The sequence below is a fragment of the Cyanistes caeruleus genome, chromosome 2 (genome assembly GCF_971803275.1).
Source record: "Cyanistes caeruleus chromosome 2, bCyaCae1.hap1.1, whole genome shotgun sequence".
In the NCBI taxonomy this organism is placed as follows: Eukaryota; Metazoa; Chordata; class Aves; order Passeriformes; family Paridae; genus Cyanistes; species Cyanistes caeruleus.
This window is the reverse complement of record NC_141702.1, coordinates 108536755-108553785: the sequence shown is the minus strand read 5'-3', so window position 1 is coordinate 108553785 and position 17031 is coordinate 108536755. Positions and strand designations below refer to the sequence as shown.

The 17031-nt window shown below is 44.9% G+C and overlaps 2 protein-coding genes across 20 annotated transcripts in view; one reads left to right on the top strand and one right to left on the bottom strand.

Moving 5' to 3' along the window:
* Positions 1-472: 472 nt before the first annotated feature.
* MSH6 (mutS homolog 6) lies at positions 473-14525 on the top strand. 5 transcript variants are annotated; one of them, XM_086879005.1, is made up of 11 exons: positions 473-563; positions 676-742; positions 1952-2154; positions 4685-4857; positions 6017-8555; positions 9851-10116; positions 10667-10784; positions 12888-12977; positions 13489-13643; positions 13809-14008; positions 14369-14525. In XM_086879005.1, exons 3-11 carry the CDS (start codon positions 1995-1997, stop codon positions 14448-14450), a joined length of 3783 nt encoding a protein of 1260 aa, XP_086735131.1. In that variant the 5' UTR covers positions 473-563; positions 676-742; positions 1952-1994; the 3' UTR covers positions 14451-14525. The 5 variants fall into 5 exon arrangements, with proteins under 5 accessions (XP_086735131.1, XP_086735134.1, XP_086735133.1 ...); XM_086879008.1 differs by having other exon boundaries at positions 475-537; positions 696-742; XM_086879007.1 differs by having other exon boundaries at positions 496-537.
* Positions 14492-17031, bottom strand: part of FBXO11 (F-box protein 11) — a 70776-nt gene continuing 68236 nt past the window's right edge. For all 15 annotated transcript variants that reach the window (XM_086879009.1, XM_086879010.1, XM_086879020.1 and 12 more), the window contains 3 exons: positions 16424-16532; positions 15908-16006; positions 14492-15828 (listed from right to left, as the gene is read on the bottom strand). In XM_086879009.1, the coding sequence (XP_086735135.1) occupies positions 15699-15828; positions 15908-16006; positions 16424-16532 (338 nt within the window). In that variant the 3' untranslated portion in view covers positions 14492-15698. The remainder of the gene's footprint in view (positions 15829-15907; positions 16007-16423; positions 16533-17031) is intronic.

Below are 17031 nucleotides of genomic sequence, written 5' to 3'. Positions count from 1 at the left end.
CCCCTGCCAGAATTACCTTTTACCCAATTGGAGCTGATACAGCAGCTGCTGGGTTGTCTATTTAGTTTTGGGGTCCTGCCAAATGTCCCTGTGGCCAATAAATTCTGCATTCTTTGTGTCCACTCTCAGCGGTGCATCCTGCTCCCCAGGCACCGATAACCTTCCCCGAGGTCGGAGATCACCTCGAGCCCTAAACCCTAACCAGGTAACTCTACCCACAAGTAATTTGGCTTGTGTTCGTCACTCGGGTATTGCTCGTTAGCTGCTGTTTCACGGGATAAATCTCCTTTCCTGTCGAGTAAGCTTGAAAGCATGCGAAGATCAGACATGACAGATGTCCTTTCTCACGGAAATGTTTAGATATTCCCCGTTCGGCGCCAAAAGGGACAGACGGGCTGGGCCGGGAGGAGCCGGTCCCTCAGCGTTTCCCGCCAAGGCTGAGGGGGGGCGGGCCCGGGGCGGGGCCAGGCGCGCGGGCGGCGCGGGTTTGGCGCGTAGGGCGGCCCGCGCTTCCCGCCGCGGCCATGTCTCGCCAGAGCACCCTGCTCCGCTTCTTCTCCAAGGCCGCCCCGCCGCCGGCCGGCACCGAGCCCCGCACCGAGCCCCGCCGCCGCGCCTCGGGGGAGCGGAATGGCCTCCAGGCCGCCGGCAGCCCCCCGGGCGGGGCGGGCCGAGCGGCGGCGCGGCGCGGTGAGAACGGCGAGGAGGGCGCGGGGGGCGGCGCGGCCACCAAGGCCCCCAGGTACCGGCGGGGACGGGAGAGGCCGCGGAGCGCGGGAGGGGAGGGGAGGGCGGGACGGAGCTGCAGCTGCCGGCGGTCGGAGCGGGACCCTCGGGCTGTCCGTGGCGTTGTTCCCCCCTCGGTGCCCCGGTCCCCGCCGTTCCTTGGCTGTGGTGCCCGGCTGGGCCCGCGGGGCTGGCCCGCAGCGGCCTGTGCTCCCGGCGGGATAATGGGACACCTGCGAGGTCGGGTTTTGCTGTTTGGAAGTAGTGATGCACTCGGGTCTTAAATTAGCTTTCCGTGCTGTGTCATAGAACGACGCAGTGGGTCAGGTTGGAAGATCCCACAGGTGGGGCCCCTGTCCCGAAATCCCTGCTCTGTGAGCAGGGTCACCCCAGAGCACATGGCGCAGGATTGTATTCAGGTTTGAATATCTCCAGTGAGGGAGACTCCACCTCTCTGGACAGTCAGCTCCAGTGTGCAGTCGCACATAGTCAAGTTCTTCCTTGTGGTCTGATGGAACATTCTGCCCTTTGTCTCTTGTCCTAACTCTTGGTGCCACCAAGAAAAGCCTGGCTTCATCTTCTTGGTAGCCCCTCATTTAGATCTTTATATATACAGACTAAGTCCCCTCTCACTTTTCTCTTCTCGAGGCTGAACAGGCCCAGCTCACTCAGCCTTTCCTCTCAGCAGAGATGCTCTATTCCCATAATCATCTTTGTTGCCCTCTGCTGGACCTGCTCCAGGAGCTCCATGTTTCCCTTGTGCTGAACACCGTGATGGCAGGTGCCCCACATGTCAGCAAACTGAGGGCCACAGCCTGCAGGAGACTCCCAGCCCAGGGTGCCCTGAGAAGCTGTCATGCTCTGTCCCTGGAAGTGCTCAAGGCCAGGTTGGATGGGGCTCTGAGCAACCTGGTCTAGTGGCAGGTGTCCCTGCCCATGGCAGGGGGTTGGGACTAGGTGATCTTTAGGGTTCCTTCCAACCCAAACCATTCTGTGATAAGGCTCTGTCTCTGTGGGGATCCAGCAGAACTTGGAGGAACAAATCAAAAAAGTTTAAGTGTTGGTGGTGGTATGGAAGAACTGTGTAATCCAGCTTGCACCCCCTGGGAGGCTTCCAAAGATCATGAGAGGGCAAAATGCTCAGCAGCAGTGTGCAGTAACATTTATGAAGAGAGCTGTTCCAAATGTTAGTGTTCCTTAAATGACATGTTTGTTGTCTCTGCAGTGTCTCCTGTGAGTATTCTCCAGGGGACTTGGTGTGGGCCAAGATGGAAGGTTATCCCTGGTGGCCGTGCCTCATCTACAACCACCCCACTGAAAGGACAATAGTCAGAGGAAAAGGAAAATCCACTCGTATCCATGTGCAGTTCTTTGATGACTGCCCCACAAGGGGTTGGATCAGTGTTAAATACCTGAAGCCATATAAAGGTAAGAGATAGAAACAAACCTGTTTGAAATGGAAATATGCCACTTGTTTTGGAATTACAAGCTTGGAATATAGGCTATATTATTCTCCATAGAGAAAGAGCAGCAAAACCAAGAGTAGAATTAAACATGTTCTGTGCTTTGTAAGTGACAAGTTTTTGAGGGTTATAGGTACATTTGTGTTTATACAGTTCTTGAAGCATAAAACAGTGAGCCTTTTTGTTTATTAGATTGGAACAACTAATTAAGCAAACTTAAAGTTTGCTAATGTTTTAGAGATATTTCTTTTTTTTTTCCTCCCATCAGGGTAAAAATTATGTAAAAAATAAACCCAGTGTTTCTACTTTAAGCTCTGAAATGCTTAAAATATTAGTAGTGTCAAACCCAGTTTTTAAGCAGCAATTTAGGAACTGCTATGTTCAGTATGTCCAGAATTAAAAGGCTAGGCCCAGGATATCGGGATAATAAAATTAATAAATTAATTAAAATAAAATTAATAAATAAATTAATATAATTTAAAATTAAATTAAATAATAAATTAATAAATAAATAATAAAAAATAAATAAACACCAGTATTTCTTCTCAGCAGTGCAGCAGTTTTGTAAATAAAGTATATAACTTGAGAATTGAGTGTTGGTGAGGGCAGTGTTTGTAGTTACACATTAAGAATTGGTGTTTGTGCTACTGAAGAAATGACTTGGCTAACTAGTGAAAATCAAATGTAATCAAGAGTTAACATTTTGCATAATAAATCTCACCTTTTTAGTAATCATAATCTGTTTCCCCCCTTTTTTTTATAATTTTACTGTTGCTGAAAATTAAATCACTGGCTCTAAACTGTCTTGTTAGTCAAATACTTCATATGTAATACAGTATTTCTGTTGCCCCATAGGATTTTCTTGTGTCACTGAAAAAAGCTGAATTTAAACAGTTTCTCCCTTTTTACAAGTCAGAGTCCCATCTCATGATCATGTAGCCACATTTTGTCTCCACAGTACTTCAGAGTGCTGTACTTCAGCCACAGTTTTAAATTAAAATGGTAATGTTATTATCATGAGTGTTGGCATAATAAATCTAATTTATTGCATGTAAATTGGTCCATGGTAATATTTGTCCTTCTTGAAATTATTTGAAAACAATCAAAGTATTTTAAGAGCTTGTAGTTCCACTTAGAAGCAAATAAAGGTAAGGGGAATTAATCTGTTTACCAAAAGAAAATTGCCAAAAAGGAGTTTAAGCACAGATGCACAGATCAATCACAGGAGAAGTGTTGAATGCAGAACAGATTAAAAATATTTAAAATACCTGTTTTGCTTTAAATTCAAACAAAAAGCATCTTTATACACAAAGGAAGAGTGTTAGGAGTCTTTGGGTAAGAAAATGGAGACGTTTCTTGGGTTATTTTTTTGTACCTGAGTAAATGCAGACAGCACAGGGCCAGAATTGTAACAGGTGGGCATGGAGAAGTGGAGGTGCATAGCAGTTGGTTAAGTGAATTTGCAGGTGTTGCAGTGTGCAGCTCAATTATATGAGAAGATTTTTTTCCTGACGTTGTTCAGTTGTATTTAATATTAATGCAAAATATTTTTAGACTGCCTCGTTGCATTTAGAAAACTAAAAGGGAGATCTGTGTTGCTAATGTGTTGCCTTTGTGCTGTAGAAGCAGCTACTTGTAACTCCCTGCTTTGCTACTGCAAACTGGGAGTTGATTGTGAGCAAGAATTTTGATTGAGTTGTTTCTGGGCTATTTGGCCTCCTCCACGTCCACTGCCTTTGTCTGCCACTGGCTTAGAGCTGAAGCTTTATTCAGTAGTGGTGGATGATGGGAGTCACAGGAGTGGGAAAAAGCACCCAAAATCAGTCTGTAGATTGGTCGTCTTTGGGTTTGTGTTGTGTGCAGGTGGTGGCAGGGGTAGCTGTGGTGCCCAGGGGCCGTGCAGGAGGATGAGGGAATGGAGCAGTTATTAACAGCAGGCTTTGTTCACTGCCCTGCAGGGTCAGGCTGAGTGGCCAGTGTGATTGGCCATCAGCTAATCTGGCTAATGAGCTGGGTGCCTGGCTGCCCTTAAAGCAGCAGTGTGGAGGCCAGCAGAGCTTTGAGGTCTGTGCCATAGGTGGCTTGTGCCTAGAAAGTGAAGATAACTCTGGCTGAACTTACCTGTCATTGCTAAAACAGCCCTGTGGTCTCAGTCAGGTCTGTGTGCTGCACAAAGTGTTAAATTCAGCACTAACGACAGGCAGTGTGAGGGTGTCCAGAGCTCAGCTTAGGAGTGCTCACATGTGCTAATGAGTTACAGAAATAGGCAGGAATTTCATTTGTGAGTGTGTACACTTTCCCCAGGGGTAGTTTATCAGGATGAAGGAGTGGGGGGGTTGCTGTATTTAAGACGTGGTGGGAATGAGTGTAGCAGCACAGAAGTTTTGTTCTCTGAGTAGGAATGTTAGTTTTCTGAATACATTTAAAAGTGGACTATGAACACTGGCTAAATGCTAGACTGGCATCAGTTTCTAACAAATCTGTGGTTTTTACAGGTTCATCAGATGGAGAAACTATGAAGGGAGGTACGTTTTACAGCACAAAGCCTGAAATTAAAAGAGCCATGGTGCTGGCAGATGATGCCATGAGCAAAGATAAAACCAAGAGGCTTGAACTGGCAGTATGCAATGAACCTTCAGACACAGAGGAGGAAGAGGAAGAAATGGAGGTAAAATGTTTCTTAATTGCTGTAATTTGCAGAAATATTACTAGAACTTAGAAGCTGTGACTTGGAACTAAGCGTGGAATATCCTGCAATTCTCTGGTACAGTAATCACAGCTTATCTCCTCGTTAATCTTGCACACATATGTATCCATATGTCTTTTTTTTGTACTGCTTCTGTGTTGTCAGGTCATATGCTGGTCTCTCATCTTTTCTAGCTGGAAAGACAAGTCTCTTTGGTGTTCTGTATGGTAAGGACTGACGTCAGAATCTACTTAACTTTTCTGACTCTTCACTCATGACTCTCTGGTGACCTACTTTTTCACTCAGAAATGCTTTTTTTTGGTGCATCATTTTGTCTTCTGTATTTGTTGTTCATAGTCCAAGTTGCCCTAAGTTTAATCTGAAGTTTTAGTATGTCTTAATGAATAAATTTTTAGCTTTTTGACTGTTCATCTAAGGCATTAAATTGAACTTTTGGAGCCCACCCTCATCTTGTGGAGTAGCATTAAAATACCAGTTCTTGCACTGTTAACACCAGTCTTGGTGGAGTAACTAAAAAGTGATGTTTTATTGTATTGTATTCATGTTGTGTTGATTCAGCTATTATTTCACTAGCACCATATGCCTTGGAATAGATTTCTTTGGAGAGGAATGGTATGAGGAGAGTTTCAGTGGGATGGTGGTTTCCCTTAGCTCCTCATCTACTCAGTCTCCAGTGTGATAGTGCCCTGAGGGACAAGTGCCACTCCAGGCATTGTGTCACATGCAGTGGCACTTTGTACTCATTACAGTCCTTCCACTGCTGGTTTTCCATTAAAGTTTGAGGCTGAAAAGGCAAATAATGGAGCTGCTTTTCTTTCTCCTATGCGTGCCATATTCTTTTTTATGTAGTTTAAATGCTTTGTTCACCAGCATCACCTATGCACAGTAATGGTTGAGCCTCTAAAGAACACAAATAAGAGGAATTATGCCACTGGCCAGTAGCAGTTAGTTATCCAGAAAAAACCTGAGTTTTGTTAAGGTAGATGCAATTGGCTGTGGCTCTGCTGTCTCTTGCTTGAAGCATCATAGGTACTGCGTTACTGCACATTTTTGCTCTTCTTTATGCAGCAGTATCTTTATAGCCAGAATTATCTGCAGACAAAATAATTTCTTTTTCCAGGAGATGAGTGAAAATGCATCAGGCAACAGTGAAGACTGCAACAGTGAGGAGGATGTGAAAAGCAATAAGCGAGCGATGAGCAGGGAGAGAGCAATAAAAGCCAAGAGGAGGAGAGTGTTGGATTCTGACAGTGACCACGATGGCTCTGATGTGGAGTTCAAGCCTGATGGGAAAGAAGCAGCAAGCAGTGAGGAAGCCAGTAGTGGGGTGGATGAAAATGAGTCTTCTGACACAGAGACAGAGAGTGTTGCAGAGAGCCCTGTAAAAGTCCCTTCTAAACGAAAGAGAAAAGAGGTGAAAAAGCCTGCTAAAAGGAGTAGCTTGGGAAATGAATGTTCTGACACGCCCAAAAGAGCAGCAGCAGTCTCCACAGAAGCCAAGTCTAAGCTGACATCGTTTGCAGCACCTGAAAGTTTTGAGTCTCAAGCAAGTGCTTGCAGTGGGGGCACTGGTGGCTTCTCAGTGTGGGAACACGAAAAGCTTGACTGGCTGCAAGAAGGGAAGAGGAAAGATGCGCACAGGAGGCGTCAGGGTGACCCTGATTACGACCCCTGTACTCTCTATGTGCCTGAGGATTATCTCAACAAGTGCACGCCGGGCGTGCGGAGGTGGTGGCAGCTCAAAAGCCAAAACTTTGATGCTGTGATTTGCTACAAGGTTGGAAAGTTCTATGAGTTGTATCACATGGACGCAGTCACTGGTGTGAATGAGCTGGGCCTGGTCTTTATGAGGGGCACCTGGGCCCACTCAGGTTTTCCAGAAACTGCCTTTGGCCGATTCTCCGATGTCCTGGTGCAGAAGGGCTACAAGGTGGTGCGCGTGGAGCAGACGGAAACGCCTGAAATGATGGAAGCGCGCTGCAAGTCAACGGGCCACTCCTCCAGGTTTGACAAGGTGGTGCGCCGGGAGATCTGCAGGATCATCACCAAGGGAACCCAGACCTACAGCGTCATGGACTGCGACCCCTCCGAGAACCACAGCAAGTTCCTGCTGTGCGTGAAGGAGAAGGAGGACTCGGCCGGGACGCGCGTGTACGGGGTCTGCTTCGTCGACACCTCCGTGGGGAAGTTCCACGTTGGCCAGTTCCCAGACGACCGCCACTGCTCCAGGTTTAGGACTTTGATAGCTCATTACACCCCTGTGCAGGTGCTGTTTGAGAAGGGGAACCTGTCTGTGGACACACAGAAGATACTGAAGGGCTCGCTTGTTTCTTGCATTCAGGAAGGGCTGACCTCAGGTTCCCAGTTCTGGAATGCTTCTAAAACACTAAAAGTCCTTCTTGAGGAAGGGTATTTCAAGGAGAAGCAGAATTCTGAAAATGGATGTTCTCTGCCTTCAGTAATCAAATCTCTGACTTCAGAGAGTGACTCCCTGGGATTAACTCCTGGTGAAAACAGTGATTTAGCTTTGTCAGCTCTTGGGGGCTGTGTCTTCTATCTCAAAAAATGTCTGATTGATCAGGAGCTGTTATCACAGGCAAACTTTGAGGAATATGTCCCTGTGGATATTGCTGCTGCAAAAAACATGAGTTCAAGTAGTTTGTTTGCCAGAACTGGCCAGCGGATGGTGCTGGATGGAGTTACCCTGATGAACTTGGAAGTCCTGCAGAATGGAACCAATGGAACCACAGAAGGTACTTTGCTGGAAAGGATTGATTCTTGTTGTACACCATTCGGGAAGCGACTACTGAAACAGTGGCTCTGCGCTCCGCTTTGTAATCCTAAATCCATCAATGATCGTTTGGATGCTGTCGAGGACCTCCTGGCAGTGCCAGATAAAATGTCTGAAGTCAGTGAGCACCTCAAGAAACTGCCTGACCTTGAGAGACTGCTCAGCAAAATTCACAGCATTGGGTCACCACTCAAAAGTCAGAACCATCCTGACAGCAGGGCCATCTTCTATGAAGAACTCAAATACAGCAAAAAAAAAATCGCTGACTTTCTGTCTGCCCTGGAGGGATTCAAAGTAATTAATGAAATTGTTGATCTCATGGAGGAGGTTGCCAGCGACTTCAAATCCAGAGTCCTGAAGCAGCTGGTCACCCGCAAAGCCAAAAATCCCGAGGGCCGCTTCCCCGAGCTGAGCGCAGAGCTCACCAGGTGGGACACTGCCTTTGATCACAACCAGGCTCGGAAGACAGGAGTGATTACCCCAAAGGCAGGTTTTGACCCCGATTATGACGGAGCACTGCAGGATATCAAAACCGTCGAGGAAGATCTTCGCAAGTACCTGGATAAGCAGCGCAAGCTGCTCGGGTTCAAATCCGTGCAGTACTGGGGGACGGGCAAGAACCGGTACCAGATGGAAATCCCGGAAAGTGCCGTATCTCGTAACCTGCCTGAGGAATACGAGCTGAGGTCGAGCAGGAAGGGCTACAAGCGCTACTGGACCAAGGAGATCGAGAAGATGCTGGCTGCCATGGTGAACGCCGAGGAGCGCCGCGACGCCGCCCTCAAGGACTGCATGAGGCGCCTCTTCTACAACTTCGACAAGAACAGCAAGGACTGGCAGACAGCTGTGGAGTGCATTGCTGTGCTGGGTAAGAGCTTTGCCTCCTTCTGACACGCAGTAGATCTACCCATGTGGTGATGAAATCTGATCTGAGGAAGCTTGTTGCCAGCTCTTAACTTGTCCTTTGAAAGCTCTTGAATGTGGTAAGGGCTTTGATAATTAACAGTGATTCCCTCTTTCCTTCCTGTGCTAAATAGCAGGACAGTTGCTGGGCCTGTGATGTTTGCAAGCTCTTTCTCCATTGTAGATGTGCAGCCAAGTGTTTTTCTCAGTTCAGTGTAGTCTGGTGGGCCTCACTGCTTCCAGAGGCTTGTGTGTGGATTAGTAGCTTCTGATTAAACGGAGGTATAAAAATCTAACCTGTTGGCAAGCTCCTTTCCATCTGAGCAGGATGCTTTCTGGGCATCCTTTCAAAACAAAAGTACTCGGTGTCAAGCCTTGAAGAAGGTAATTACTAAGAAGGCTTCCGCAAATCTTCCTTAAATTTCTGGGATAGAACAATCTCTTGTATCCCGCGTTCAAGACTGGCATACTTCTGTTCTATGGATTTTCTGCTAACATGAGGCACTCAGGGATGCCTTTGTTCCAGGGAAAAATGAAAGCACTTCTCTGAATGCCACTAGAGCAGAAAAGGGAGGGCAGGCAGGGAGTGCTGGCTGGGAATGGATTTCCTGGGATAGCTGGGAAGCAGTCACATCAGCTACACCACAGCCCAGGGCAAGTGCTGAATTGGTTCCCAGCAGAGAGGAATTCAGTGTCCAGGCTCAGCAGTGTGTACATAAAGCCTCTAAAATCATAAACAGTCTCATTGTGTAGGTGATCAGCTTTTAGAACCTCAGGGCTCAGCTAACTGAGGGGTTTTGTGCTGCTATTTTCTGCTAGACCAACAGAGTTAATAATTACAGTTTTCCTCTGGCAGCTTTAAAGCAGAATTAGGATTTTTCACAAAGTAATTCACTGTCACAGAAGCAGATTTCCTCCTATTTGTTCTAAATGAAAAAACAATGCAAGGAAATTGTATTTTATACATGTAATTTTGAAATGAAATAATGTGGATTTTAAAGACTCTTAAACTAAAAAAAAACTATAGGGGAGCATTTTTACCATGACATCTGTAGAAATCTGGAAGGAATGAGGAAAGACACTGTAAATATTCCCACCTTTTACTTGTTCTGGAGTCCCTCTTGGGTGTTTCTCCTATGAGGAAAATGGAATAAAATAGAAAATGGTTTCTACAAAATTGCTATTCAATGAGTAAATGAATTCCAGTGTATGAAGAAATTTGAAAGCATGACTGACTGAAATTTCTCTTGATTTTTGTAGATGTCTTGATGTCCCTTGCTCACTACAGTCAAGGTGGTGATGGACCCCTGTGCCGACCTGTAATCCTGCTGCCTATGGATAATGCTCCTCCCTTCCTGGAACTTCGAAATTCCCGCCATCCGTGCATCACAAAAACTTTCTTTGGGGATGATTTTATTCCCAATGACATTGTAATTGGCATCAAGGATGAGGGCAGCAGCAGTGAGGCTTCCTGTGTGTTGGTAACTGGCCCAAACATGGGTGGCAAATCCACGCTCATGAGACAGGTGATTGTCACGTGTTCCAGGGCACCTCTGGGGTTTGGGTAAGGGAATTACAGGGCCTGGCTCTCACGGTGTCACAGGAGGTCCCAGAAGTGGCCTTCAGGCTGTGGAGCAATTGCACAGGCTGGTAGAAAATGCCCATGTTCAGACAGATTTTCTGCTTTCTGGAGGGATAAGTTTTATTTGTCCTAGGAGAGGTGGTGGGGAAAAAGTGCTAGAGGTACTGTTTATCTTTTTCCAGTGACTTACCCAGGACTTGGCAGCAGCTGGCAAAAGATGCTTCTGCAGGTTGAACAAGATGAAACTAGAGATCAGCAGGGAGGTTGCTCTATAAACACTGCTTGCTGTGATAATTTGTGTTGTGAAGGCTTTCAGAGTAGTTCAGTCCTGCCAGAGATGATGATGCTGCAGCCTGGAGCTGTTAAAGCAGCAGGGAGCTTTATGTACTCCAGTCCTTGTTTTAGGGGAAACACAGCTTCGTGCCCTCATTGTGTGTGTGGAGCTGAAGCTGCAAGCACTAGTGCAAATGTGAGTGTCCCTGTTTGCTGTGCAGGCTGGTCTCCTGGTGGTCATGGCCCAGCTGGGGTGCTACGTGCCCGCAGAAGCCTGCAGGCTCACGCCCATCGACCGCGTGTTCACACGGCTCGGCGCCTCCGACAGGATCATGGCTGGTGAGTGTCTCACACACAGCTGCACAGAGGGCTGCTGCCACCAGCTTTCTGCTCTTGCTTCCAGTGGCAAGTTAGAAAGGGGACAGTATTTTGCAGGGAGAGCTGGGCACTCTTACTCAGAGTGGAGACAGGATTGTACTTAGGCTTCATTTTTTTTGTGTGTCTGATTTTTGACAGACTCACGGGATCACTTCCTAATGAATTTTAATATCAAAAGCCTAAACTCCCAGCTGGGTGCAAGTCTGAGGAATATATTTTTGTACAACTGATTATATTCTACTCTCATAAATACCTTTTTCTAAGTGTTCTGGAACAGGACAGTGATGCTGGGGCAGCTGTTGCACAGGAGTTGTTTTTGTAACTTCTTGCAAGGACTATAGAAGTCCCTTGTTTCAATCAGAATGCTTCATGTTTGAAATTTGATTTCTTCTGATGAGAAAGAGAGGCAGATGTCCTTCTTGGAAGCAGTAGTTGACAGTTCTTGGAGTATTTTGTTCCTTTAATGGAGAGGAAGACATAAGTGGAGGAGGACACAAAAAGTGAAATGGTAAAGTCTGCCAGTGGTGATGGGCAAAGTGCCACTGGGCTAGAAAAATAAAATGATTGTTGTGGTAATAGTATCACTGCTCATTTAAGGAGGGCACAGATTTTCTGTGATCTCTCTGCTGAAAAATGTGGGTCAGTGAATATGAAAGGAGTTAAGCCCACTGACCTTGTTGCACAGAAGGAATTTGGAAATGAATCATTCCGAGTTCTTAATTAAAAAAAAATATTTACACTTCCCCAAATCAAGGCTTTTCTTTGCAGCTAGAGAATGTTAAGGCTTTCTTTGCTCAGCTTGTCTCCATTTTGTTTAATTTCACTACAAGAAGGAATCAAAAGTGTGGAAGAATACTTAATGCTTATGGTAGAGATGAGAAGGGCCTTTCCTTCATGAGAGATGATCTAGCAAAATGAAGCTATTTTCAATTTTTTTTCAATTAACTGAAAACTACTGATTGTGAGGGCGAACACTGCACAGAATGAGCTCTGAAATCTGTTCTTGATTCATTTGTTTGCACACTGTGTAGATAGGAAAGCACAGCAAAAGTTTTTCCACAGCAATTACTTTGGATGTCAGCAGGACTTTTATGAGGTGTATTTATTAGTAATACAATTTTAGGGCTTTATTTTCTAAAGAGAATAAATGGTTATTAAATATTGTTAAAAACATACTAAATTCTGGTAATTTCTTTAAATAAACGCAGAAGATCAGAATTGGTGGACACTTGTTAATAATTCATGTTACAGAACTTATATTAGAGCAAAGCAGTACTCATGCAGCGTGAGTACAGGAAATAAATGCTTGCCTTTAATGGAATAAATTGCATTAATGCCTGCTACTTGTGATTATTTGTAATGATCCCCACAAAGAACAAGTAAATCCTGATTTTATAAGTGTGGCTTTATCATGTGGAAGAATGTGAATAATTGTGTACTTCTGCTCATAATCTGCTAAAACAAATTTCAGGTGTAAATTTCAAGCCTTGTATTATCTGGATTGCTGAAAATCCCATGAGATGCTCGAGCCTTAGCAGCAGAATATTGCTTTTGTCATACTTCATTAGAGGAGAGCACGTACAAATAAAGCCTTTATTATCCAAATAGTTCCCTCATGACATCACAACCAAACCAGTAATTCCAGTCTCTCAGTCTTTGATTTTCTGCTTGTTTTTTTACTGGAAAGCCACACACACCTTTGGCTTGTCCTGTGCATTTAGAGCAAGAAAGGGACAAAAATTCTCCCCATCTTGTAGCCTTTTTGCTCCTCTTTTTGTCCAGCTGTTAAATTTGACAGGTGCTGTTAAAAGTAATCAGGTGTGTTAGCCTGAAAACTTTGTGAAGTGTGCTGTACTCTAAAGGAACCTGTGTTTTTTCTGGCAAATGGGAACCTGCTGTTTTCACACTGGAAATAAAGTGTCATGGTTTTTGTTCAGCTTCAGTTTGCTACTGAGTTTCACTTTAGCTTAACCAAGATTCTAGTGCAGATTAAATGAGGTTTTAGTTGTGGTTCTCAGATCTTTGACTACTTCATGGCCTTTTTTTTTTTCATTTCCTTTAAAGGTGAAAGTACCTTCTTTGTTGAATTGAGCGAGACTTCCAGCATTCTGCAGCATGCAACAGAGCATTCCCTTGTTCTCGTGGATGAACTGGGTAATTAGACTATTTTGTAATAGATGGAAACTAAATCTGAGGGATGAAAAACTGGCTGCAAAGTTTTTGGGCTATCTGAAAAGCAACCAAGTACACAGGGCCAGTTTCATCATAATGCTGCTGGGTGTTTAACTGGTGTCTCATGAACACATCTTGGGTGCTCTGGGAAGTTGTCACCACCTCCCACCCCCACTCATTATTACCTTTATTTCCAACTGTGGTTTCCTGCTTTTCCTTTGCATAATTACTTGCAGCAAACCTCAGGAGAGCAAAAACATCTTTTTTCTGCAGTGCAGAAGAGGGTGATTGTTACAGGGCCAATACTCAGGTCATCTCTCCCTGCTGGCTCTCACCCCATACTGCTGTGTTTGTCTCGTGCACAGCGGGGAGGGGAAAAAGCAAACACTACAAATGCATTGCTGCATTTGTCTTTAGGGTGTCTGTCTCTCCAGCAGCATTGACTTTACTGTGCCCCTCTGGGTGTGCCAAAGCTGTCCCGTTGTGTCCCCAGGCAGAGGCACGGCCACGTTTGACGGGACAGCCATAGCGAGCGCGGTGGTGCAGGAGCTGGCGGAGAGGATCCGCTGCCGGACGCTCTTCTCCACTCACTACCACTCCCTGGTGGAGGACTATTCCCACCGCGGGGCCGTGCGCCTGGGCCACATGGTACGTGTGTGAGGATGGGGCTTTTCCTGCTGGGATTTCTCCTGCTTTTCTGTGCTCTTCTGGCCTAGGAAACGGGTGTTTTGGTAACAGCATATGAGGCCCCATGCATTTCTTAGGCTGCAGGTCAGTATTGCAGACTCTGACTTGTGACTTGCTCTTCCCCAGGCATGCATGGTTGAAAATGAGAGTGAAGACCCAAGCCAGGAAACAATTACGTTCCTGTACAAGTTCATTGAAGGAGCCTGCCCAAAGAGCTATGGCTTCAATGCGGCAAGACTTGCAGATATTCCAGAGGAAGTCATTCAGAAGGGGCATAGAAAAGCTAAAGAGTTTGAAAAAACAACCATCTCACTGAGAATATTTAGGTAAGGCCCTGGGTTTCTCTATCTAATTTGCAAATTGCTTACAGGAGCCCATTTTAATATTTGGGCAGTGGCTTTTGCTCAGTCACAGCACAAGGTGTATTTACAACTACTTTTGTGAACAGCAGATCTTCAGAGGAAGGGAGGGAGGTACTGTGGGAGGGCAGATATTATGAGCACTATTTTAAGCCTCAGGTCACTGCCAGTGTGAATTTGCACACAGAGATGCTGGGGGGGGTCTGTAAAGGCTGGCAGCCTTTACACTGGGCCCAGCAGCCATGTCTGCTAAAGCTGTTGTAGGAGTGGAAGTGTTAAGCTCTGCCCCTCAGTGTCTGTGTCAGTAAAGGTGGTTGTTTCCCTCAGGTACCTGTGCCAGGTGGTGGATGGAACGAACACTGATGCAAACGCCGTTCAGAAGCTCATGGTGATGATCAGCCGGCTTTAGGAACTCGCATGGGTTTCTCAAGAAGGTGGGAGCAGACAACATTATGATCTAATAAACTTTATTTTTTAAAAATGACCATTTTTCCATTGTCTTTCCTAGGAAATTAAACCCTTTAATTCATACCTACCCTCTACATAATGGTTATTGAGTACTCCACAATATATTAAGTCTAGATGTTATGGTACATGCATACACTTTCAGGCTGTTGATTACCCACTGTCACCAATACACATAAATGGAAAAAAGCTATGAAACTGTATAGGGCTGTATATATACTTGTCTCAGCTTCATTAGAGCAGGAAATTGCTGTGATTTCCAGCAGGTTATGTAAGTAATGTCCAGACTGTTCAAAAAAAACTATGAACAGAGTAAAGTACAAGACTGTTTTGAGGAGACTTTCTACTGTGTACTTTAAAACATAGTAAAATTTCTTTCACAAAACTTAGTTACATGGGTACTTTGTTTTATAGTGCATTATAGTCTAGGAAGTCTCATTAAAACACTTGCTTTTCTTTCTTTTGTTAGGGTGGTTTGAGTACAGACTATTGCTGGGGCAGGGGAGGAGATTATTCTAACTTCAGAGGACACCAGAAAAATTGCTGGATATAATTTAAGATTAGTGTTTTCTCTTTCATAGAAAGAACGTACATACTGGGACATGAGTACAGTTACAGCAAGTCTAGGTGTGCTAACAAAACAGGACACATTCAAGTACAATAAGATTTTTTGCTTGAAATTAGAAACAAACTACATGAGATTAAAGCATTAAAATCATATTTCTCAATCTGAATAAATGTTAAAAAATCAAAAGAAATGCAGAAGTGCTAGCTCACATTTTTACCATGTTACAAAAGCAATTGGTACCCATGTCCATAAAGGCAGCAACAAAGAATGCTGCTTGTCTACAGAATAGTACTACTGCAAATTGGACTGCGTTTCAATGCTACTTGTAAAAACACCAGCTCTCAGAAGTTGGTATCTGTACAAAATTGCAGCTTATTTTTCTTCACTTCTGTCCCTTCAAAGTCTTTGTTTACACAGTAATGCTAAAACGCCCAGTTCTGTTATCCTGAGTCAACATATTGCCACTTTCTTTTTTGGTAGGTTGAGCTCCATAGTGTCAACACCTCACACATCCGCTTTAATACAGTCTCTTTCTGCAGAAATGGGCAAGTGTAACTTCCTCCAAAAAAAAAGTTTTAATAGTTATGATATTAGAATGGCAGGACTTTCTTTCTGAAAAGGAATTCAGTTGTGCTGCAATGTATTAGATTCTATAGGTGGAGCAGAGTCATATAGTGTATCTGTATCGTGTGTAGGCTCTCCGGCGAGCGTACAAGGATTGGACAGTGTTCCAGCACCACAGTCACAGAAAAACCTACAACACAGAGAGACAGCTCTTAGTGGCCATTCCCTCCTGCTCTGGGAGCAGCCCCATGCCCTGGCTGGAAACGTACCTATCATGTCTAATGAATTCTACGTCGTGTCCTTGATGGCACTTCTTGATGCAGTTCACACAGATGGCGTTACGGTCTGTGGTGTTGCAGGTGTGACATCTGGAGGGAAAAGCAGCACGTTAGGCAGGAGCTAAAACCTGACCAGCTCTCAAGGGAAGTGTTCCAGGAGGCTGGAGGGCCACAAATGCACTGAAGGAAAGAGGGTGCACTGGACTGTGAAGTTGGAGAATTTTACACAAACTTGGATTTCACAGCACGCTTTTTGTTACTTGTGTCACAAACACAGTCGAGCTGTGCAACCCCTTGGGCTCAGGTTCACAGAAACAATCTCTTTTCCTCAAGCCCAAAGCCAATTCCAGGAAAAGGGAACTTGTTAAATCCTCTTCTGTTGCAGCTGAGGAAAAGCACACATTTGTGTGTTCACTGACACCCAGCAACTGTTCTAGGGGCCTTGCTGGAAGAGAAAGGGGGTTTATTGGAAAGCCTTACTATAGGTGATGGGAAAGAACCTGTTACCTGTAGAAGTCATGCATCGGGTAGCTGGTGTAGCTTGAGATCTTATATAAACACTGGCCTCTACTGACAGCTTTTTCTATGGCATCTTGATTGTTCATAATTTTGTTATCTGTTGGGGGGAAAAAAATCCAGGACTAATCACATCTGGATCAATGACCTTTTTTTTTTTTTTTTAATTTTCCTTTTTTTTCCTTGAGGCATTGAAGCAATTGGCCCATTTGGAACAGTTAGTTGTATACCTGCATTTCAGTTCTGGCATTTAAGAATATGAAATCCTCAATGCCCACATGCCCAGTGTGCCATGCACTCCTGAAGCAAGTATCACTGTTCCTCTTTGCACACCTGGCATGAAATACCTAATAGCCTCCATTTAAATACTCTTTTTGAACTTGGCTGTTAAATGCTTAGGTACACACAAGCCTTCCTAGCAGGTGTAAGTTTTCTGCTGAGGAGCCTGAAACCCAATGTTTGAAAGCCTCACATTTACCATAAGGCCTTTTACCCATCCCTTAGAAAGAGGAAAAGGATGACTCTTTCCCCAGGAAAGTTTAGGAATAAGGTACTTTCCACACAATGAAAGTGGAAATTAGGTCTGACCAGCTCCAGTA